The sequence below is a fragment of the Anomaloglossus baeobatrachus genome, chromosome 7 (assembly GCF_048569485.1).
Source record: "Anomaloglossus baeobatrachus isolate aAnoBae1 chromosome 7, aAnoBae1.hap1, whole genome shotgun sequence".
Classification (NCBI taxonomy): Eukaryota; Metazoa; Chordata; class Amphibia; order Anura; family Aromobatidae; genus Anomaloglossus; species Anomaloglossus baeobatrachus.
Window position 1 is genome coordinate 270,354,192 of NC_134359.1, and position 25,821 is coordinate 270,380,012.

At 44.4% G+C, this 25,821-nt stretch overlaps 1 protein-coding gene across 2 annotated transcripts in view; it reads left to right on the forward strand.

Moving 5' to 3' along the window:
• Positions 1 to 25,821, forward strand: part of SCNN1B (sodium channel epithelial 1 subunit beta) — a 128,968-nt gene that overhangs the window by 83,788 nt on the left and 19,359 nt on the right. For both annotated transcript variants that reach the window (XM_075318125.1, XM_075318126.1), the window contains exons 6-7: positions 15,198 to 15,361; positions 18,021 to 18,128. In XM_075318125.1, coding sequence (XP_075174240.1) covers positions 15,198 to 15,361; positions 18,021 to 18,128 — 272 coding nt within the window. The remainder of the gene's footprint in view (positions 1 to 15,197; positions 15,362 to 18,020; positions 18,129 to 25,821) is intronic.

The following is a 25,821-nucleotide window of genomic DNA, read 5'->3' on the forward strand; positions in this document are numbered from 1 at the left end:
GGTTCAATGGAGCCCTCAGCCTGGAGCCTGTTGGCAGATCAATGGCATCCGCCGTTGCTACACCACTGAGTCCACAATATCGCTGACCCTCCATCCACTGACCTTCCTGAGCTATGACTCCCCCTCCTCCGAGCCCGTAGCATCGCCGACCCTGCCTCCTGTGACCTTCCTGAGCCACTCCACCACCGCCACTCCCTCTGGTGAGCTAATATAAGACACTCTAGGGTTATAAGATCGACCCTCATTATAACATTAAAAATGATTTTTTTCCTATTTCCCTCCTCCAAATTATGGCATATAAAATAGGCTCAATTGGCAAAAGATTGACTTCAGAGTTGCCTTCAAAGGGGGTTGTCTACTGCTGTTAGTTACCAATTATTTTGTGAGAACCAGAGCTCACCAATCCGAACTTCTCATAGAGGTTGACTCATTCCTTTTCATTGGGGATGATGTCTCATTTCTAGCAAACAGCAGTAAATGAAAAAGAAAAAGCCCCAGGCTTAGACAAAGGTCTACCCAGGTCAAGGCTACCCAACAATTAATGTAATTGGGGACCATGTATAAGTATTTAGATGAGGTATTATATCTAATCTTGCCAAATATTAATTCTCCTGGGTTACAATACTACTAGTTTTCTACTTGGCCGTGTAATTGAGGACAATGGGATTTGTAGGCAGAGTCACAATGCTTGAAGGCACAGACTAGAACAAACTGGGTTCTCCACAGAAATGCCAGTTCACCATGTGCCAGTCTAGTGTTACATCATATGTTCTTCTCTGTTTCATCAACTTGTAGAGAACAAGTCCTAGACGGCAAATACAGGATAATGCCAGATGCATATTTTCTTTTGTTAGGATCAGGCCATCCATGTCATCCATCAGGATTATATTTGTTGCTCGATAGCTCTATGGCCAATAATAGAAGTCATCACTGTAATGCACGGTGCTGGGGATGGTGAAGTGGCGAGCTAAAATGAACCCAATGGACCACAGGGGTATCCCAGGCCTATCATTTTCATGGGAGGGGCTTGACTAAGCGCCCACCGCGAGGGGAACACCAGGTGCTACTCCCAGGGAAGGGGTCAGGACTGTGGCAACTGACCCCCAGGACAAGAGCGGATACAGGAGCAGACAAGCTGGGGCACGTTGCATGGTTGGGTAGGACAGGCACAGTCTCTGGTGTGATCATGACTAGCGGGGTAGCTGAGGCTCAAGGCACAGCCAGGTGGAACCGACACTGTTTCTGGCGTGGCGTGAGCCACTGGGGTAGCTGAGGTTGGAAGTACGGCCAGGTAGAATCGGCACTGTCTCTGGCGTGAGCCACTGGGATAGCTGAGGCTGGAAGCACAGCCAGGGCGGGCAGGCACAGTCGCTGGTGTGGTGTAAGCCACCAGGGCAGCTGAGGCTGGAGGCATGGCCGAGACGGACAGGCACAGTGTCTGGTATGGCGTGAGCCACCGGGATAGTTGAGCCTGGAGGCATGACTGGGGCAGACAGACACAGTCTGTAGAATGGCATGGGGCATTGGGGTAGCCTGAGGCTAGAGGCATAGCCGGAGCGGACAGGCACAGTCACAGGTGTGGCATGAGCCACCGGGGTAGCTGAGGCTGGAAGCATGGCAGGAATGGACAGGCAGGGAAATAGTACACTGTAAAAAGCACAGTAGACAAGGGGACGTGACCACTAGCTGGTTAGGGCAAAGGCACTCTAGCTAACTAGTCACATTGATCAGGCACCTCCCTTAGTGGGAGATGGCATTATGTACCCAGTGCCTCTCAAATATAGGTTCAGAGGCACTTCATGGGAGTGACATCCTGGCATATTTAAGAAAAGAGCAGCAATGCACGCATGCCTCAGGAACATTCCCGAAGGACCTGCACAGCACGTGTGGTGCCCTGGCCTAGCCAGGTCATCACAGGTAACACACAAACACCCCCACCCCCACTAGACAGTAACATTAGCCAAACATAAAATCCTTGTTGCCTCCCTCCAGGGTCTGATGACCACACCAGGTGGGGGCGGAGCCAAGCGGTTGGCCCCACCCACCGAGGAGTTCACAGGCCTGGAGGCGGGAAAAGTGACAGATCAGTCTGAGAGGTCAAAGAGTGAGGAGTAAACACTTGGGTGTCTGGGTTAGTGGCCCAGGCACCTACAGCAAGGTTGGCAGACGGTGGTGACCGTCTGCAGGAGAGGTGAATCGACGCGGAACCATAGGACCGGGGTCGGGCATTGGCCGTCGGTACCGACCGGGGAGCGAAGTGAAGCCAGCACACACAGGCAGGGCCATCGGACCCCGACCAGGCTTGGAGCCGCCGACAATAGTCAAATCCGAGTGTGACGGGAACCCCAGGGGTTTCCTAACAGCCAAAGACCCGATTGAAGGCAACCGCCCACACCGTGAGGGTATACAGCTACCGCCTAAGGCTAGAGACCCAAGGGCCAGCGCCTGCGGGCAAACGGGCTCCTCCGGTATCCATACACTGGGGAGTGGACTACCGTTGGGAATCCATCGCAGTCAAACAAGTACACAAAGGTGCAGGGAAAGACAGCTGCCATCACCTGTCCGGGGAGAGACACTACAGCCGGCTGCGGGACCCGTCCATCCAGCCGTTTGGTTTACCGAGGACTTTGTGCATCTCTTACTGAGTGAGTACACCCGTGCCATCCGGCACCGCGCTGTCCCTGCAACCCTGCACCTCACCAACCCTGCCTCCCTGTCACTCCACCGGGCCCCGGGACCACCGACCCCTACCCACGGAGGGGGGAAAACAACATCCCAGCTGCTCCTTACCATCGCTCCCAGGATCCCCGTCACGAGCAGCGGTGGTGCCTATCTTCACCACAACCCGTGGGTGGCGTCACGGACTAAATCCCTCAAACCAACCACCCCTTTCACTCACGGGCGAGGAGCGCCGCTCGAGTCCCCGGATCCGGCCCACCGCTCGAGCCACCGAGCAGCAGCAGCAGCCGCAGCAGCGCCGGACCCGAGCGTTAACGAGCGCGCGGCAGCGGCGTCCTCCCTGCCCGCGACACACGCACAAGCCCCGGGAAGGGGAAGCAGGGAGCGCACATGTGGGGGAGACAGAAGACGCAGGGACACATGTGCGAGCTGGCCGCAGCAGTGAGTGACGAGCGTCCCTGCAGGAGGAGGGGAGCAGGGAGCGCAGGGACGTCAAAGCTACAATCACATTGCAAATATTCTTGACTTAAAATCTCCTACTGTTATGTACATACAGCTCTCGTACAGACTTATACGTCTCCATGGCTACTACATACACGTATTCTGAATTCCTAGCCATCTTTTCCATCTACTCCTTCTCCTGTCTGTAGCGCAAAGAGTGGGGGAGAGAAAGTGGAGTGATAATGACCACGGGAATGGAGAACTCCTTAAAGGGGTAAAATATAAACAAGATAAGACACCCGTCTGCTGAATGACAGTCACAGGTCACGTTTATTATTATATTGGTGCCCATAATGAGATGAAACAGCTCAGAGCATGGGTGTTATTAATTCTGAATTCAGGAACAAGCCATTTGCTATGGGCAGACCTAATTATAAGTTATTAATTTGTCCTGGAGATAATTGTATACAGTAGGACAGTGATGGGTGGAGAAGATATTTATAAAAGCCTTCCACTGAACACTTTCATTTACGAAGCTTTCTCAGAGCAAATTAAAGGGGCTGCGTCATCACAGAGTGATCTATTGTTTAAATCTGGCCCATATGATAAATACATTTTCTTTTCATTCTAATATTACAAACTACAATCTCTTATATATATTTATATTTTGTTATGAAAAATAATAAAATGGAATATATTACATAGAGTATATATATATATATATATATATATATATATATATATATATATATATATAGAGGGAGAGAGAGAGAGAAAGAGAGAGAGAGAATATACAGTCATATGAAAAAGTTTGGGCACCCCTATTAATGTTAACCTTTTTTCTTTATAACAATTTGGGTTTTTGCAGCAGCTATTTCAGTTTCATATATCTAATAACTGATGGACTGAGTAATATTTCTGGATTGAAATGAGGTTTATTGTACTAACAGAAAATGTGCAATCCGCATTTAAACAAAATTTGACCGATGCAAAAGTATGGGCACCCTTATCAATTTCTTGATTTGAACACTCCTAACTACTTTTTACTGACTTACTCAAGCACTAAATTGGTTTTGTAACCCCATTGAGCTTTGAACTTCATAGGCAGGTGTATCCAATCATGAGAAAAGGTATTTAAGGTGGCCACTTGCAAGTTGTTCTCCTATTTGAATCTCCTATGAAGAGTGGCATCATGGGCTCCTCAAAACAACTCTCAAATGATCTGAAAACAAAGATTATTCAACATAGTTGTTCAGGGGAAGGATACAAAAAGTTGTCTCAGAGATTTAAACTGTCAGTTTCCACTGTGAGGAACATAGTAAGGAAATGGAAGAACACAGGTACAGTTCTTGTTAAGCCCAGAACTGGCAGGCCAAGAAAAATATCAGAAAGGCAGAGGACGAATGGTGAGAACAGTCAAGGACAATCCACAGACCACCTCCAAAGACATGCAGCATCATCTTGCTGCAGATGGTGTCAATGTGCATCGGTCAACAATACAGCGCACGTTGCACAAGGAGAAGCTGTATGGGAGAGTGATGCGAAAGAAGCCATTTCTGCAAGCACGCCACAAACAGAGTCGCCTGAGGTATGCAAAAGCACATTTGGACAAGCCAGTTACATTTTGGAAGAAGGTCCTGTGGACTGATGAAACAAAGATTGAGTGGTTTGGTCATACAAAAAGACGTTATGCATGGAGGCAAAAAAACACGGCATTCCAAGAAAAGCATTTGCTACCCACAGTAAAATTTGGTGGAGGTTCCATCATGCTTTGGGGCTGTGTGGCCAATGCCTGCACCGGGAATCTTGTTAAAGTTGAGGGTCGCATGGATTCAACTCAGTATCAGCAGATTCTTGACAATAATGTGCAAGAATCAGTGACGAAGTTGAAGTTACGCAGGGGATGGATATTTCAGCAAGACAATGATCCAAAACACCGCTCCAAATCTACTCAGGCATTCATGCAGAGGAACAATTACAATGTTCTGGAATGGCCATCCCAGTCCCCAGACCTGAATATCATTGAAAATTTGTGGGATGATTTGAAGCGGCTGTCCATGCTCGGCGACCATCAAACTTAACTGAACTGGAAGTGTTTTGTAAACAGGAATGGTCAAATATACCTTCATCCAGGATCCAGGAACTCATTAAAAGCTACAATAAGCGACTAGAGGCTGTGATTTTTGCAAAAGGAGGATCTACAAAATATTGTCACTTTTATGTTGAGGTGCCCATACTTTTGCACCTGTCAAATTTTGTTTAAATGCAGATTGCACATTTTCTGTTAGTACAATAAACCTCATTTCAGTCCAGAAATATTACTCAGTCCATCAGTTATTAGATATATGAAACTGAAATAAAATAGCTGCTGCAAAAACCCAAATTGTTATAAAGAAAAAAGGATAACATCAATAGGGGTGCCCAAACTTTTTCATATGACTGTATATACACACACATACACACACACACAGTATATATATATATATATAATAAGACAGGGTCCATATTTATTCTTCAACAAACAGAAGTCAACATTTTATTGAAATCTATTCATGTCATGATATGCTGGAACATCTACATTTTGTGTTACTCCTATTACTGGCTCAGATGCACGTTGTCTTATCTGATCTGCTATTCTCATAGTGCAGAACCCGTCTTTTAGTGGTGGGTACAGACCATATTTACAAAGGTTTAAATGACCTGCTTCAATGTATCATTCTTTATGTACTGCTAAGTTTACCCCCTAAAGAAAGCAGATACTCCCTAAAAGAATCGCACTTACCAGACCCTACACAATTAGAGTTGGCAGGTGAATGGGCTCTCACATACAGATCTGTGTTCCACAGCAGTGGCTCCCCCTGGTGACTGGAAGCAGTATTACTTGCACAGAGATACACTGGTACCTGATCTGTTTGTGAGAGCTGCAGTACAATGTAGCAGTAACAGTGAGAGACCTGACAGCAACCCAGATCTCTGTGTGAGAGCCCACACAGTATCCCAACATTGTAAAAGTCCTGAGGAGACCAATGTATCAATGTTGCACACTAATAGTCATTTTTGCATAAAATGTGACATTGTAAAAATGAACTACCATAAAGAAATAGATTAATAACTATATTGAACTTATTTCCAAAAAGTTAACCTCATCCACCAGCTTTGGCTGATCCATGCGCTTCTTGGAGCAAAGCGTATCCACTTTGCCTGTAATGATGAGCTCACCAGTCCTCTCTTTTAATATTGATGTGTTCACTTTAAGGTGCGGTAAAAGGAATCATGTGATCTTAATGATTTGATTGCGGGATGTCCCCTATCTAATGTCATGAAGGGCACACGGCAGGTGCTGGCCTGATCCAGGCTTTGCTTTGGGTCCAGAAACTTCTCGTTAAATTTGTAGGTATCAGTTTGTATCAATTGCAAATCCTCAGGCCTGAGCAGATCTCTCTAAAGTTCTTTTTCAACGTCTTAAAATACAATATGGAAATAAAATCTGAGCGCTGAATGGGAACCAGAAATAGTTGTCCATGTAACAAGGTTTTATCTCTCTTGGACTCTTGTATTCAGAGCCAGTGCCCAGATTATCTCAATGTCTCCTGTGTCCACTCCTCGCTGTACTCCGCATGGAGAGTTTATTTTTCTAATGTCCTGATATCAATACCCTAATAATGACCTGCAGGTATGATAAAGATGCACAGGTGGACTGAGGGCCACAGAGGATCCTGAGCCTAATTGTGTCACATAGTATCTAAAAACTAGTTCCATATGATACAATAAGAAGAATGCAATAAAGCATTTTACTATTAGTGCCATATAGTAACCTAAAAATAGTGTCATACAGTGTTGTATACTAGTTCCATATAGTAACCACTAACATTAGGATACTCTATAACACTATTGAGCTGTACAGTACTATAATAATAATGCCATATGGCACCATACAATACCACAACTATAGTGTTATAGAGTATCTAACAATAATATATAGTATATTTCTCTTATTTAGCTATATAGTACAGTACCATAATAATAGTTCCCCACAATATTCTAATAGTGCCAAAAAATACCATAACATTGTGCCATACAGTATCCTAATAATACTGCTATATAATAAGTTATTAATAGTGGTATTTAATAATCTAATAACAGTGCCATTCAGTACCATAACAATAGTGCTATATGGCAACATGTGTATCTCAGTGCTTTTATACTTTAATAGTGATAGAGTATGTTAATAATAGTGATATAGTATGTTAGTAATAGTGCCATACAGTAAACTTGTATTAGTGGTATACAGTGCTATAATAATAGTGGCATACAATATCCTAATAATGCTGCTATATAGTAATCTATTAATACTGATATTTAATAATCTAATAGTGTCATACACTACCATAAAAATAGCGCCATACAGTAAACTTGTATTAGTGATATACAGTGCTATAACAATGGCATACAGTATCCTAATAATACTGCTATATGGTAATCTATTAATAGTGGTATTCAATAATCTAATAACAGTGCCATACAATACAATAATACTAGTGCCATATAGTACCATAATAATAGTGCCATTTAGTACCATAATAACGCTATATGGCAACATATATAGCAATGCTTTTGTACTTTAATAGTAATACAGTATGTTAATAGTAGTGCCATACAGTAAACTTGGATTAGTGCTATACACTATAATAACAGTGGCATACAGTATCCAAAAAATAGTGTCATACAATAAGACAAGAATAGCGCCATCAAATGCCCAAACAGAATAGAGTAAACTCGTATTAGTGCTATACAGCCCTATAATAATAGTGGCATACAATATCCTAATAATACTGCTATATCTTAATCTGTTAGTATTGGTATTCAATAATCTAATAACGGTGTCATACACTACCATAATAATAGTGCCATACAGTAAACTTGTATTAGTGCTATACAGTGCTATAATAATAACAGTGGCATACAGTATCCTAATAATACTGCTATATAGTAATCTATCAATAGCAGCATTCAATAATCTAACAACAGTGGGTACAGTACCACATTAATAGCGCTATATAGAACCATAATAATAGTGCTATACAGCAACATATATAACAGTGCTTTTGTACATTTAAGGCTATGTGCCCACAGTGCTTTTTTTTCAGCACAAAAAAACTGCTTTTTTGTGCTTCTTTTCATGCTTTTTTCATTCTTATTTTCATGTTTTTTTCATGCTTATTTTCATGTTTCTTTTCATGCTTGTATGCTTTTTTTCATGCTTCTTTTCATGCTTTTTTCTTGCTTTTTTCATGCTTGTTTTCATGCTTTTTTCATGCTTCTTTTCATGTTTCTTTTAATGTTTTTTTTCATGCTTTCAGGCTTTTTTCATGCCTCTTTTCATGCTTCTTTTCATGCTTTTTTTATGGTTCTTTTCATGCTTTTTTTCATGCTTTCATGCTTTTTTTTCTTGCTTCTTTTCATGCTTTTTTTTCATGCCTTCATGCTTTTTTTTTCTTGTTTTTTTCATGCTTCTTTTCATGCTTTATTTTTCTTGCTTCTTTTCATGATTTTTTTCTTGCTTCTTTTCATGTTTTTTTCATGCTTCTTTTCATGTTTTATTTTCATGCTTTTTTCTTGCTTCTTTTCACGCTTCTTTTGATGCTTCTTTTCATGCTTTCATGCTTCTTTTCGTGCTTCTTCTTAAGTATTGAGAGAGGGAAAAAAGCAGAAACAATTGACATGTCGCTTCTTTTTTCAGCAACAAAAAAAGCAAGGAAAAAAAGCACTGTGGGCACAGCATGTCACGATTCTGATAGACTTTGCTGGGATGCATTTTCCTTATTTTTTATCGGTTAAAAAAAGTATGAAAAAAAAGTCCTGTGGGTATAAGGCCTAAAAGTGATACCGTATGTTAGCAATAGTGCCATACAGTAAACTTGTATTAGTGCTATACACTATAATAACAGTGGCATACAGTATCCTAAAAATAGTGCCATCCAATAACACAAGAAAAGCGCCATCCAATGCACAAAGAGAAGTGCCATAGAACGCCGAAACAACAGTGACATTCAATGTCCAAATAACACAGCCATAAATAAGTAACAAAAACTAACACAGAGGACATAAAATACAAAACCAAAATAAAAGTGTAATATACCGCTCAAACAATACGGCCATACGTTGCCCCGACAATGGCAGTATATAGCGCCTAAAAATGGCATGCAGTGCTAAAGCCTGACTCTGCAGTTCTCGTGAAGGAGCTGCTCCCTCAACAATGGAGGCCAAGGGCAATTTGTTGCTTCTTTACTAGAGTCTTGCAATTATATAAATGTTCTTTGAAAACATGTAATAACTCGTTTCATCGCTGTTTATATTCAGATTGTATCCCTTGTATTTATGGTTTATACAGTGTGATGTCTCTTTTTGTTGCCGCACTTATGCTACATTACTGTCATATTTATGTTTGACATATAAGATGCCTTCTAGGGCTACAATGACCCACATCTTCATGTTGATGGTATCTTGAGATGACATGTTTCAACAAGGACGTCTTGAAAAAAATAAGAGCTCTACTGCTATTAACCTATTTATGGGCTGAGTTTGATATCGCAGCCCTATTCAAGTGAATGTGACAAAGCTGCAGTACCCGACTAAACCTGTGTTCAAAGGTTGTGCTATTTCCTAAACAACTGCTTATTTCATAACACTTTTATTTCAAACACTTTTTACTGGAAAAACTTTTGGAGAACTTTTGTATACCTGTGTTTCCCATAAAATTAGATCGGGTCTAATATTATTATTTGCCAGGGCTTATTTTCAGGGGATGTCTTATATTTTCCCATGAACAACAATCCACATTTATTCTTGAACAAAAAAAAAAAATAAAAATCAACATTTATTCAAATATAGTCATATCATCACATTGCGGAGCATCAACATTTTGTGTTATTCCTATTAGTGGTTCAGATGCACATTGTCTTATCTGATCTGCTATTCTCGTGGTGCAGAACCCGTCCTATAGTGGAGGGTACAGACCATATTTACAAAGGGTTACATTTTTTGCTTAAATGTATTATTCTTTATGTACTGCTAAGTTTACACCCAAAGGAAAGCAGATACCCCCTAAAAGAATCGCACTTACCAGATCCCAAACAATTAGAGTTGGCAAGTGAATGGGCTCTCACATTCAGATCTGCATCACTGTCAGGTCCACCTGTGTTCTACAGTGGTTGGCTCCCCCTGGTGACTGAAAGCAGTATCTCTTGGGTGGAGTGATACTGGTAGCCAATCTGTTTGAGAGCTGCATTGTAATGTAGCTGGAAAGGCGAGGAACCTGACATTGACGCAGACCTCTGTGTGAGAGCCCATCCACCATCGGCACTTGCCAACTGTAATTGGGGTCTGGTGAGTGCAATTTTTTTCTTTTTTTTTTGGTGGGGAGTTTGCCTTCTTTTGGGAGTGCCTGCTTTCTTTTGGGGGTGTCTGCTTTCCTCTGGGGGGGGGGGGGGGGTTGCTATTTTTTTTTGGGGGGGGGGGGTCCTTTGCTTTCTTCTGGGGATGTTTGCCTTCTTTGATGAAGAGCCCTGCTCTATTCTTTATCTTTTTTAGCTGCTTGAACACTTCCTTACGGAACCGCAGCTAGGGCTTATTTTCGGAGTAGGGCATACATATATACATATATATATATATATATATATATATATATATATATATATATATATATATATACAGTACAGACCAAAAGTTTGGACACACCTTCTCATCTCTAGAGCAACTGTTAAGAGGAGGCTTTGTGCAGCAGGCCTTCATGGTAAAATAGCTGCTAGGAAACCACTGCTAAGGACAGGCAACAAGCGGAAGAGACTTGTTTGGGCTAAAGAACACAAGGAATGGACATTAGACCAGTGGAAATCTGTGCTTTGGTCGGATGAGTCCAAATTTGAGATCTTTGGATCCAACCACTGTGTCTTTGTAGAAAAGGTGAACGGATGGAGTCTACATGGCTGGTTCCCACCGTGAAGTATGGAGGAGGAGGTGTGATGGTGTGGGGGGGCTTTGCTGGTGACACTGTTGGAGATTTATTCAAAATTGAAGGCATACAGAACCAGCATGGCTACCACAGCATCTTACAGCGGCATGCTGTTCCATCCGGTTTGCGTTTAGTTGGACCATCATTTATTTTTCAACAGGACAATGACCCCAAACACACCTCCAGGCTGTGTAAGGGCTATTTGACTAAGAAGGAGAGTGATGGGCTGCTACGCCAGATGACCTGGTCTCCACAGTCACCAGACCTGAACCCAATCGAGATGGTTTGGGGTGAGCTGGACCGCAGAGTGAAGGCAAAAGGGCCAACAAGTGCTAAGCATATCTGGGAACTCCTTCAAGATGGTTGGAAAACCATTTCCGGTGACTACCTCTTGAAGCTCATCAAGAGAATGCCAAGAGTGTGCAAAGTAGTAATCAAAGCAAAAGGTGGTTACTTTGAAACTAGAATATACGACATATTTTCAGTTGTTTCACACTTTTTTAAGTATTTCATTCCACATGTTAAATTCAAAGTTTTGATGCCTTGAATGTGAATATACAATTTTCAGAGTCATGAAAATAAAGAAAACTCTTTGAATGAGAAGGTGTGTCCAAACTTTTGGTCTGTACTGTATATACACTGCTCTAAAAAATAAGGGAAACACTTAAACAGCACAATGGTATTTTAGTATTCCCTTTATTCTTTGAGCAGTAGATAGATAGATAGATAGATAGATAGATAGATAGATAGATAGATATAGGCAACTGTATATTTTAAGCATACTCCATAAAGGCCCCAAAAGCCTACCAGGGCTTATTTTCAGAGTACGGTAGGTCCTATTTTTGGGGAAACAGAGTATTAACATTTTCTAAATACACAGCTGTTATATGATTGCTCCGTTATAACATCAGTCAAATTCTTAGTGGACATTTTCTCAGGAACATAAAATAGGAAAAAGGAAATAAGTCAGGTTAGTATGTATCATCTTGGCCTTTGTGGGGAACGGGCATTTAGGCATTTAGTGAGAATTTGATTTTCCACGCCACCATGCCTATACTCAAAATATTATTAAAGTAAGGTAAATCTTTAATAATTTAATTTTAATATATAAATGAATCTTTGTACAGAAATGATAAAATACTCTACTTTTTTTATCATAAGATACAAAATATGAAATGTATCATTACATTCTGTTAAGGCTGTGTTCATATTGAGTTCTTTTTTCCAAGTTTTTATTTTTCCAACCCAAGAATTAATCCAAAAGTAAAGACTTTAATTATGATTCGTCTTCTTTGAATGATAAAATTACAGTTTGGATATATAGGAAATTAAAGTTGTGTAAATTGTTCTCTTACAAATACAACATGAATGAATTAAGAAAGTGCAAAAGTTTTTGAAACTTTGAGTTGACTTTAACTTTTGCTCCGATCCTCATACTGCTCCTTGAATAAATAGGTAAAGAGCCACCAGGACACTGGTGATGGCAATTTTAAGACTTTAATTACTTTTTCTTTTTGTTTCATTTTTATGAGTTCAGTCTTCTGATAAATTGTGTTCTTTTTAACTACAACGCGTGGAAAAATCAGTCTGAGCTAAAATAGTTTCACGAGCCCTTTGGCTGAACATTATGTTACTGGTTAAAACCACAAGAAATATTGAGTAACGTTACAAATGCTTTACTTATCTCTAACTGATCTCAAAGCAGTAGTTACAGAATGGCAACTTTCCCAGTCACCTTTAGAGCTGTAATCAAACTTCTGCTGGTTGCTGCCACTTTTAATATCATCTTAATAGCAAATTGTGAAAGGCTTATGTGAAATTCTGGAAAGCAGTGTGCTTTTAGGAAATAATGTGTAACTCACCGCCGGAGATGGTACTGCGGTGAGCAAAAGTGGGCCCACTGGACCACGGAAAACCCTGGGCTTACCCTTTTGTGGGGTAAAGTCCGGGACTGTGGCAGCTGACCCTTTGGGTAGGGGCAGACACAGGAGCAGACAGGACAGAGTCTCAAGTGCAGACAGGGACCACCAGGGTGGCTTGAGGCAGACAGCACAGACAGGACGGACAGGCAGAGTCACTAACAAGGCAGATGGCACAGCCAGAATGGACACAATCAATAGTACGATCAAGGCAGGGCAAACTGGTAGCAGGTACAGGCAGGGGCAGGACTGGAACCAGGTGCCAACAGGGAAGGACCGACTTGCACCAAATACAGGCAGGACAGGACTGGAACCAGGTGCCAACAGGGCAGCACGGACTGGGACCAGGTACAGTCAGGACAGGAACCAGGTGCCACCAAGGCAAAACAAACTGGAACCAGATACAGGCAGGGATAGGACTGGGACCAGGTGCCAACAGGGCTAGATGGGCTGCAACCCAACAAAGTACAGGCAGTGACAAACACAAGAAGGGATGGGTGGGTGACCTGACAACTAACTAGACAGAGAACAACTGACTAACAAAACTAAGGGTGTTTAACAGGCACCTTCCCCAGTGGGAGTGTGCCTTAAATACCCAGAGACTCTGAAAGGCACTTCATAGGAGTGGCTCGCTGGTCCTTTAAGGAAAGGGTAGTTTTTTCGTGCGCACCCCCCAGGAGTACTCACAAAGGCCCTGTGCTGTGCACACAGGCACGGAAGGCGGGGGAGGAGGCACCCACGTGGAGGAGCAAAGGGACGCTGTATAGCGTGGCAGGAGCCGGCCGTGGCAGTAAGTGACAGCGTGTCGCTGCCAGAGTGGAGAGCAAGGATTACAGGGATGCAACGTTACATAATGTCTGTTATTTAGTCTGCAAACCACCAGGAAAATAGCAATAAATGTATAGAAATTTGATGTAACTTCAGATCAGAATTAGAAGAAGAGAAGATCTCACAAGTCTCGAATTTATTTGACCTATTTCCATCTCTGCCATAACGCTTTACCTATCATATATTAAATCAGAGGTCAGTGATTTTACATGACGGGCTCATTTTAGAATAATTGAGAATATCCTGTCTACTATTTAGCCTGAGAGTTAACAGGAAAACAGCGGAAATTGGAAAAATGCTCTGAATTTGAGTTTGACGTAACCTCAGATCAGTGTAAGACCAAGAGGAGAAGACATCTTACCAGTCCTAATTTTTTTTTTAAACCATTTCCCCCACTAAATCAACTTTTATATGTGATATATTAAATCAGTGAGCCATATTACATGACCATATGTGCCATCCTACAGCACATAATATAATATATACTTGGTACCTACTACATCTACTAAAGTCCTATGGGTCTAACTATCTTATTTTTTGCTTAGATTTGACACAAGTATGTTAGGTGGGGTCCTACCTCTGGGACACCCACCTATTAAAAAATCTGGGTGTTCCGTCCAATGTCAGTAGCTAAGTTTTGTTTTAGGGCTGAGCAATTGGGAATGATTCTTATTCTTATGATATATTACAGTTCTGATAGGGAGCATAGCAAAGAATATACATATAAAAAATGGGATACGTAGCATATAAAAAAGGCCGGATTTATGTGAGCCCAGCAGCCAACATCAAGGCGTATCTCTTATGTTGGGTCCCTGCCTACTCTAATGGCCAGTTTTATGTGAGCCCAACAGCCAACATCAAGACGTATCTCTTATGATGGGTCCCTGCCTACTCTAATGGCCAGTTTTATGTGAGCCCAACAGCCCACGGCAAAGCAACCTCACTTTGTTGGGTCCCTGTCTAATCTACTACCTCTCTTTGGGTTTAAAAACCCTCCAACTTATGGGCAGATAGATAAAGAATTAAAATTGTCTAAGGCTGATGAGAAGAAGTGCTCAATCAGAAGGCATGACCCCATAATCAATTAAAATGACTTTTTACTTAGGTCATTTTTTTTTTACATAAAAATCCCTTTTAAGTGGAGACACTATAAGAAAAAGAGATGGAATGGAAATGGAACTATCCCTTAAAGGGATACAATAGAAGACATAGACCCCTCTTTCATCGGTATTCCTTATTTTGAGCCCCATTTTAGAACATTTTCTTGGTCTTCTGTACCAGTTGGACATGATGTAACAGTATTTAGTTCCTTCCCGCAGGTCTGAAGGTGGTTCTTGACATTGACCAGGAAGAATACATTCCGTTTCTGCAGAGTACGGCCGCTGCCAGACTTATTCTTCACCAGCAGAGAAGCTTTCCATTCCTTAAGGACCTGGGGATTTATGCCATGCCTGGGACTGAGACCTCCATAGGCGTCCTCGTGGTATGTTGATTGAAAAGTACATAGAACAATTTTATCTGATTGGACGTCGGCCAGTTTCTGGTTTGGTTAAAACTGGGTGAATCCGACCTAAGAGAGTCTCATAATAGATTTTTCAGTAAGATGTTTATGGCTGTTATTATAACAATGTTCTTTACTTGGAAGTGGATGTTATCTTACTTGTTGACTTTTAAGTTCTCAACCTCCCGGGGAGAGGGGAGGCGTCACGGCAAGAAACAGAACGCTCGTGTCTATAAATGTATTTTCAGGATCTGACCATGAAATGTGACCAGGATCGGCCATATCTTCAGTATAAAAGGGGCACTCGAATCTTAGCTTTGGGCTCTTGGAATGTCTTTCCTTGTATAAGGACAATCATTGTTTTAATTTAATGAGAAATCACCAAAAGAAGAAGTTGTGTTCTTTTTTTGGTTTCTCATTCTCTAAATATTCCTTGGATATTTAATGAGGAATAGTCCCCTGGTTAACTAGTGGTTTATAAAGTCCCTGGTGGTCTAGTGTTTTAGAAAAACTTCCAACCCTCTAGTTGTTTCTTAAAACTGTAGTTTTAGTGTTTTGTAATTATTGGATAATTTAAGATCTCAGGTAATAAAAGTCTTTGATATTAAATAGTTTTTAAAATCCTCGGATAGTCCAGTGCGTTATACAATCCTTTGGTTTATGGGGTAAAGTTTCGAATTAGTCAAACAATCACTTCTCACTTAGAGTGTTTCCCCCATACAGTGTCCATTTTAGGATATGATCATATATCAGTGTCAAACATCAGTAATACCGTTTGACAACTGACTCTGACAACTGAGAGTCAGTTGTCAGAGTCAGTGAGCAGATGTCAGAGTCAGTTGTCAAACGGTATTTCTGATGTTTGACACTGATATATGATCATATCCTAAAATGGACACTGTATACTCACCTTCAGTGTTGATGCTGCTCCAGTGGTGTCGGCACTCGCTCTCCTAGGGCTCACGTGACTTTATGACGACACGCAAGCCCTGTGTCAGATCAGCGTCCGATCGGACGAATTGAACATCAAGAGGAAGTCAGAGCTTCGGAAAATGTAATCCCCGCCTTACAGTTACTCTCCAAAAAAACTGCCTCCATTAAACTGAATGGAGCCTGGAACTACAGGTTATTAATAGCAGCTGTGATTGGTTGCTATAGGAACAAAATAAATTGTTAGTATAAGAAGCTTATGTGTGAGGTAATAAGGTGTCGGTGGGCAGACGGATAGAGAGACTGAAAGAGAGAGACAGACAGAGACAGACAGGGAAAGACAGAGAGAGAGAGACAGACAGTCAAAGTGACAAACAGAGGCAGACAGGGAAAGACACAGACAGAGACAGACAGGGAAAGAGACAGGAAAGAAACAGGGAAAGAGACAGAGACAGACGGGGAAAGAGAAAGAGACAGACGGAGAAAAAGACAGATGGGGAAAGAGACAGGGAAAGAGACAGAGACAAGAAAAAAGATAGGGAAATAGACAGAGAAGGAAAGAGACAGGGAAAGAGACAGACGAGGAAAGAGACAGACGGGGAAAGAGACAGACGGGGAAAGAGACAGACGGGGAAGAGACAGACGGGGGAAGAGACAGACGGGGGAAGAGACAGACGGGGGAAGAGACAGACGGGGGAAGAGACAGACGGGGGAAGAGACAGACGGGGGAAGAGACAGACGGGGGAAGAGACAGACGGGGGAAGAGACAGACGGGGGAAGAGACAGACGGGGGAAGAGACAGACGGGGGAAGAGACAGACGGGGGAAGATACAGACGGGGAAGAGACAGACGGGGAAGAGACAGACGGGGAAGAGACAGACGGGGAAGAGACAGACGGGGAAGAGACAGACGGGGGAAGAGACAGACGGGGGAAGAGACAGACGGGGGAAAAGAGACGGGGGAAAAGAGACGGGGGAAAAGAGACGGGGAAAGAGACAAACAGGGAAAGAGACTGACAGACAGACACAGGATTGAGAGAGACAGACAGAGAGACTGATACAGAGACAGACAGAGAGATAGACACAGACAGACAGACACACAGAGACAGACAGGGAAAGAGACAGACAGACATACAGAGACAGACACACAGACAGAAAGAGACAGACGGAAACAGACAGAAAGAGACACACAGAGAAAGACACACAGACAGAGACAGACAGAGACAGAAAGACAGCTAGAGACAGACAGAAAGACAGACAAACAGACAGATAGATGGACAGAGACAGATAGACAGAGACAGACGGACAGAGACAAACAAACAGACAGAAACAGATGGACAAGACAGACACACAGAGACAGACACACAGAGAAAGACAGAGACAGAGACAGACAGACAAAAACAGACAGACAGAAACAGACAGACAGACTGAGACTGGGAGACAGACAGAGAGGCAGTTACTATCCCACTACAGTTAGGCTACTTTCACACTTGCGTTCAGCGTAGTCCGTCACTATGGAGAATAGCGCAGTCCGTTAACGCACTGCGCTATTCCCCATAGACATGTATTGACGACGCACTGTAATAGTGTTTTATAAAGGCTTGATTTATTGGTGCATATTGCTCTGGACATGTTATATAACTCAAAAGGAAACAATATATCAGAGTAACAATTCACATACTGTTTGTTTTCCATCTGTTTTATTCTTTCAGGACCAGACAGAACATTTAGAGGCTCCATACTCGTCATGTACATTAAATGGCTCCGATATTCCCGTGGCAAATCTTTATGAAAAATATAACAGTTCGTACTCAATCCAGGTAAACACAAAAGTAGGCCCCCCATCCCCTCCTCCCCCTCCCCCCTGTTTATTTTCCTTTCTAATACCCAGATTATTGTGATTTTTGTTGATAATGTGATGACAATATGATGTATGATGTAACATCTGACATTAATTACTAATAAAAAGTTATGGTTTAAAAAAAAAACAACACAAAAGTAGGAAGATAAATGTAGATACAACATTTTAGTTCCTAGATTTTGCTCCACAGAATAGATCATATTCTTTTTAACAACACATGAAGTTTATTCCAATAAAAGGGGGGAAAATAAAAGAAAATGTGGCCAAGCCGCAGTTCCAGACACATCCTATACATTAGAGTGGCGCTGTTTCTTGGAAAATTATGTGCAACCTTTTTTCTCATTTTGGACAAACCCTTTAAGATTATTTTTAAAACCAGCTCAGTACTTATCATTTTTAGCCATAATACATTCCATGTAGACGGTGGTAATGTGATCTGGTGTCCTTAAAAGTGATAATATAAAGTTACTGGAGGAACGCACAAATAGTTCAGTGTTCAGGGCGCCTGGCGTTCATGCCTGATTGGTGTCCTGCAAAAATCATTAGCATGAAATCGGACTGGCACAACGAGGCTCGGGCAGCCCAAAAACCGAGGAGTGGAGAAGATAGTTGGTGAGTGCCTGTATCTGTTGCATATTACCTGCACCTTACAAGCAAATAGCATTTAATCTCTGGGGTTACAATGGACTTTACATGACTTTATGACCAATCGTGCCAAAAAGAATTACTTTATGTTACACGAAACATCAGCACTTTTACAAAAAATGTGGATGCTTTAGGGCATCAACTTCCATAATTTTGCAATATAAGGTAACCACTGAGCCATTGTACATTGCTAACAACTGAGCCACTGTACAGCGCTAACCACTAATCGACTGTGCTGTCTAATCTTTAAAGATAATCAACCATCAGTAATTTACAATTTGAGGTAATCACAGCAAACCACTGAGCCAGCTTACAGCGCTAACTACTGATCCACCATGTTGCTTAATCTTTAAAGAGAATCAACCATCAGGATTTTGCAATATGAGGTAACCACTGAGCTATTGTACAATGCTAACTACTGAGCCACTGTACAGTGTTTAGCACTGAGCCAGTTTACAGCGCTAACTACTGATCCACCGTGCTGCTTAATCTTTAAAGAGAATCAACCATCAGGATTTTGCAATATGAGGTAACCATTGAGCAATTGTACAATATTAACCACTGAGCCATTGTACAGTGGTAACCACTGAGCCACTGTACAGTGCTAACCACTGAACCACCGTGCTGCTTAATCTTTAAAGAGAGTCAACCATTAGGATTTTGCAATATGAGGTAACCACTGAGCTACAGTACAATGCTAACTACTGAGCCACTGTACAGTGCTTACCACTGAGCCAGCTTACAGCACTAACTACTGATCAACTGTGTTGCCTAATCTTTAAAGAGAATCAACCATCAGGATTTTGCAATATGAGGTAACCACTGAGCTACTGTACAATGCTAACTACTGAGCCACTGTACAGTGTTTAGCACTGAGCCAGTTTACAGTGCTAACTACTGATCCACCGTGCTGCTTAATCTTTAAAGAGAATCAGCCATAAGTATTTTGCAATATGAGGTAACCTTCGAGCCATTGTACAGTGCTAACCACTGAGCCACTGTACAGTGCTAACCACTGAACCACAGTGCTGTCTAATCTTTAAAGATAATCAACCATCAGTAATTTACAATTTGAGGTAATCACAGTACATTGCTAACCACTGAGCCAGCTTACAGCGCTAACTACTGATCCACCATGCTGCTTAATCTTTAAAGAGAATCAACCATCAGGATTTTGCTATATGAGGTAACCATTGAGCAATTGTACAATGTTAACCACTGAACCATTGTACAGTGCTAACCACTGAGCCACTGTACAGTGCTAACCACTGAACCACCGTGCTGCTTAATCTTTAAAGAGAGTCAACCATTAGGATTTTGCAATATGAGGTAACCACTGAGCCACTGTACAGTGCTAATCACTGAGCCAGCTTACAGCGCTAACTACTGATCCCCCATGCTGCCTAATCTTTAAAGAGAATCAACCATCAGGATTTTGCAATATGAGGTAACCACTGAGCTACTGTACAATGCTAACTACTGAGCCACTGTACAGTGTTTAGCACTGAGCCAGCTTACAGCGCTAACTACTGATCCACCGTGCTGCTTAATCTTTAAAGAGAATTAGCCATAAGTATTTTGCAATATGAGGTAACCTTCGAGCCATTGTACAATGCTAACCACTGAGCCACTGTACAGTGCTAACCACTGAACCACAGAGCTGTCTAATCTTTAAAGAGAATCAACCATCAGCATTTTGCAATATGAGGTAACCACTGAGCCACTGTACAGTGCTAATCACTGAGCCAGCTTACAGCGCTAACTACTGATCCACCATGCTGCCTAATCTTTAAAGAGAATCAACCATCAGGATTTTGCAATATGAGTTAACCACTGAGCCAGCTTACAGCGCTAACCACTGAGCTACCGTGTTCCCTAATCTTTAAAGAAAACCAGCCAGCAGGATTTTGCTATATGAAGTAAAGGCAGCACCATACTCGGCCTAGGATGCTGATTGCAGGCATACCCGTAGAAAGATCAGATGCTTGGTTTCTTAAATATCTGTAATCAGGCTCGGTCTGGCCCGCCGGGGTACCGGGGAATCCCCCGGTAGGCCTCGGGCCCTCAGTGGGCCCCACGTGCCTTAATTAGTGTGGAGCTGTGTACAGCGCCGCGGGGCCGCCGGTTTTTCACGGCCGGCATTATGTGCGGCAGACTGGGCAGGGCCCCCGCGCTCTGATGGGCCCCCTCCCACGCTCTGAGGGCCCCCCCAGCCTTTCAATTACAAATTGCAGCGATAGCACAAGTTCTGTACTATCGCTGCAGTTTTTACGGGTGCAGAAGGACCTGCGGTGACATCACAGACAGTCATGTGACTCACCGTAGGTCCTGCACCATGCACTATTCAAATGTACGTGCATCCTTCAGACGCGCGTACATGTGAACAGTGCGGCCGGTGACAGGAGGCGGAGGAGCTGCTCATCCCCGCACCGACACAGCGGCCATCATCACACTGCCGACGGAGCAGCAGAGGAGAGGACGCGCAGGGCTGCAGAGGTAAGCGCTCACAAGGAGCCGAAGGAAAAAAAAAATCATTCTCACCTCTTCTCCTTTGTTCCCGCGGTGCTCCAGACAGCAAGACACAGACCCCCTCAGTGACCCGTCCGGTGCACGGAGCCGCCGCTGCAGGTGACTTCATTTCTTTATTGCAGTTAAATGCTTTACGGCACCGCAAAGCATTTAACTGCAGTAAAGCCATGATGACATCCTGCGACGGCGGCTCCGTGCACCGGACGAGATCATGGAGGGGTCCATGAGCCTGCGGACTGGTAAGGTAAGGACAGCGCAGGAATGGAGGACAGGTGAGAATGTGTGTGTGTGAACAATGGCATAATAGGGGACAGGAAGAGGGGCCCATTGCTACAGGACACAAGGCTGGGGGGCCCATTGCTACCCCCAGTGTCAGTGTCATTATCCTGTGCCAGCAGTGTCAGTGTCAGTATCCTGTACCCCCAGTGTCAGTGCCATTATCCTGTACCCCCAGTGTCAGTGTCATTATCCTGTACCCCCAGTATCATTATCCTGTACCCCCAGTGTCAGTGTCATTATCCTGTACCCCCAGTGTCAGTGTCAGTATCCTGTACCCCCAGTGTCAGTGTCATTATCCTGTACCCCCAGTGTCAGTGTCATTATCCTGTACCTCCAGTGTCAGTGTCATTATCCTGTACCCCCAGTGTCAGTGTCATTATCCTGTACCCCCAGTGTCAGTGTCATTATCCTGTACCTCCAGTGTCAGTGTCATTATCCTGTACCCCCAGTGTCAGTGTCATTATCCTGTACCCCCAGTGTCAGTGTCATTATCCTGTACCTCCAGTGTCAGTCATTATCCTGTACCCCCAGTGTCAGTGTCATTATCCTGTACCTCCAGTGTCAGTGTCATTATCCTGTACCCCCAGTGTCAGTCATTATCCTGTACCCCCAGTGTCAGTGTCATTATCCTGTACCTCCAGTGTCAGTGTCATTATCCTGTACCCCCAGTGTCAGTGTCATTATCCTGTACTCCCAGTGTCAGTGTCATTATCCTGTACCCCCAGTGTCAGTGTCATTATCCTGTACCCCAGTGTCAGTGTCATTATCCTGTACCCCCAGTATCATTATCCTGTACCCCCAGTGTCAGTGTCATTATCCTGTACCCCCAGTGTCAGTGTCATTATCCTGTACCCCCAGTGTCAGTGTCATTATCCTGTACTCCCAGTGTCAGTGTCATTATCCTGTACCCCCAGTGTCAGTGTCATTATCCTGTACTCCCAGTGTCAGTGTCATTATCCTGTACCCCCAGTATCATTATCCTGTACCCCCAGTGTCAGTGTCATTATCCTGTACCCCCAGTGTCAGTGTCATTATCCTGTACCCCCAGTGTCAGTGTCATTATCCTGTACCCCCAGTGTCAGTATCATTATCCTGTACCCCCAGTGTCAGTATCATTATCCTGTACCCCCAGTGTCAGTGTCATTATCCTGTACCCCCAGTGTCAGTGTCATTATCCTGTACCCCCAGTGTCAGTGTCATTATCCTGTACCCCCAGTGTCAGTGTCATTATCCTGTACCCCCAGTGTCAGTGCCATTATCCTGTACCCCCAGTGTCAGTGTCATTATCCTGTACCCCCAGTGTCAGTGTCATTATCTTAGGCTATATGTAATTACTCTTCAGGGGGCCTCTATATGTGATGATAGTACAGGAGGAGCTTCAGTATAAATACTGTATATGTAAAAAAAGCCTGATCTGTCTATAGAGCAGTATTGTCAGAATACACAGGACTAGTGAAGGGTTTAACCAACATGGAAAACTAGTTTGGAAACTATAGTGAAGACAAATATTCACCAGAGTCTCCAAATGGTAAAGTGTATTGGGTGGTAATGCTTCACACCTCCACATACTGACTCTTAGGCGGGCTTTGCACGCTGCGACATCGGTAACAATGTGTTACCGATGCTGCAGCGTTAGTCCCGCCCCCGTCGCACGTGCAATATCTAGTGAAAGCTGCCGTAGCGATTATTATCGCTACGGCAGTTTCACACGCACATACCTGCCGTGCGACGTCCCTCTGGCCGGCGACCCGCCTCCTTCCTGCGGCGTCACAGCGACGTCACACGGCAGGCGGCCAATTGAAGTGGAGGGGCGGAGATGAGCAGGACGTAAACATCACGCCCACCTCCGTCCTTCTCATTGCAGCCGGCGGCAGGTAAGGTGAAGTTCCTCGCTCCTGCGGCTTCACACACAGCGATGTGTGCTGCCGCAGGAGCGAGGAACAACATCGCACCTGTCGCTGCACCGGCATTATGGAAATGTCGGAGGCTGCAGCGATGATACGATAACGACGCTTTTGCGCTCGTTCATCGTATCAAAAAAGTTTTACACGTTGCGATATCGACTGCGACGCCGGATGTGCGTCACTTTCGATTTTACCCCATCGACATCGCACGTGCAATGTCGCAACGTGCAAAGCCGCCCTTAGGGTATGTGCCCACGATCAGGACTCACTGTGTTCTGCACGGAGCGGGTCCTGACCTGCGGGGCCGCGAGTCTCCTCCGCAGGAGACCGCAGCTGTCAGTACCCACAATCAGGCTTCAGTGCGCTGCGGTCTCTCACTTGTGTTCTCCCTACAGAGGAGCATGCGATTACGCAGCAAACAATTGACATGCTGCGGTCTAGAAAGAAGATCCGCAGGTCAGTGTTTGCTGCGGAAACAAGAAGCACATTGGGCACGGGATTTCTAGAAATCCATCCACTGCTTGTACTTACAACGCACCATTTTGGATGCAGCTGAACCATGCTACAGCCAACATGCTGCACACACTGATCGTGGACGGCTGGGCACGCACCCTACAGAGGATTTCCCAGATAGATGGCGGCAGAGGGGGATTAATGTTAGTAAATGTTTCCATGTGAAGATGCTGGATAACGTTCTGCTTCTCTTTGAATATTGTTTGGCTGATGGACTCGGTGGTTTCCTAGGACAAGGAATGTCCGTGTGTAAGAAAAACTGCGACTGACTGTAAATAACAGATTCCATTACTAACTACAATAAATAAGCGGCTACAAGAAATCCTGTGCTATCTGCAGGCCCAGGACAGGTCTCTCCTGCGCTATCTGCAGGCCCAGGACAGGTCTCTTCTGCGCTATCTGCAGGCACAGGACAGGTCTCTTCTGCGCTATCTGCAGGCCCAGGACAGGTCTCTTCTGCGCTATCTGAAGGCACAGGACAGGTCTCTTCTGCGCTATCTGCAGGCACAGGACAGGTCTCTTCTGCGCTATCTGCAGGCCCAGGACAGGTCTCTCCTGCGCTATCTGCAGGCCCAGGACAGGTCTCTTCTGCGCTATCTGCAGGCCCAGGACAGGTCTCTTCTGCGCTGTCTGCAGGCACAGGACAGGGCTCTTCTGCGCTATCTGCAGGCCCAGGACAGGGCTCTTCTGCGCTATCTGCAGGCCCAGGACAGGTCTCTTCTGCGCTATCTGCAGGCCCAGGACAGGGCTCTTCTGCGCTATCTGCAGGCCCAGGACAGGTCTCTTCTGCGCTATCTGCAGGCCCAGGACAGGTCTCTTCTGCGCTATCTGCAGGCCCAGGACAGGTCTCTTCTGCGCTATCTGCAGGCCCAGGACAGGTCTCTTCTGCGCTATCTGCAGGCCCAGGACAGGTCTCTTCTGCGCTATCTGCAGGCCCAGGACAGGTCTCTTCTGCGCTATCTGCAGGCCCAGGACAGGTCTCTTCTGCGCTATCTGCAGGCCCAGGACAGGTCTCTTCTGCGCTATCTGCAGGCCCAGGACAGGTCTCTTCTGCGCTATCTGCAGGCCCAGGACAGGTCTCTTCTGCGCTATCTGCAGGCCCAGGACAGGTCTCTTCTGCGCTATCTGCAGGCCCAGGACAGGTCTCTTCTGCGCTATCTGCAGGCCCAGGACAGGTCTCTTCTGCGCTATCTGCAGGCCCAGGACAGGTCTCTTCTGCGCTATCTGCAGGCCCAGGACAGGTCTCTTCTGCGCTATCTGCAGGCCCAGGACAGGTCTCTTCTGCGCTATCTGCAGGCCCAGGACAGGTCTCTTCTGCGCTATCTGCAGGCACAGGACAGGTCTCTTCTGCGCTATCTGCAGGCCCAGGACAGATCTCTTCTGCGCTATCTGCAGGCACAGGACAGGTCTCTTCTGCGCTATCTGCAGGCACAGGACAGGTCTCTTCTGCGCTATCTGCAGGCACAGGACAGGTCTCTTCTGCGCTATCTGCAGGCACAGGACAGGTCTCTTCTGCGCTATCTGCAGGCACAGGACAGGTCTCTTCTGCGCTATCTGCAGGCACAGGACAGGTCTCTTCTGCGCTATCTGCAGGCACAGGACAGGTCTCTTCTGCGCTATCTGCAGGCACAGGACAGGTCTCTTCTGCGCTATCTGCAGGCACAGGACAGGTCTCTTCTGCGCTATCTGCAGGCACAGGACAGGTCTCTTCTGCGCTATCTGCAGGCACAGGACAGATCTCTTCTGCGCTATCTGCAGACACAGGACAGGTCTCTTCTGCGC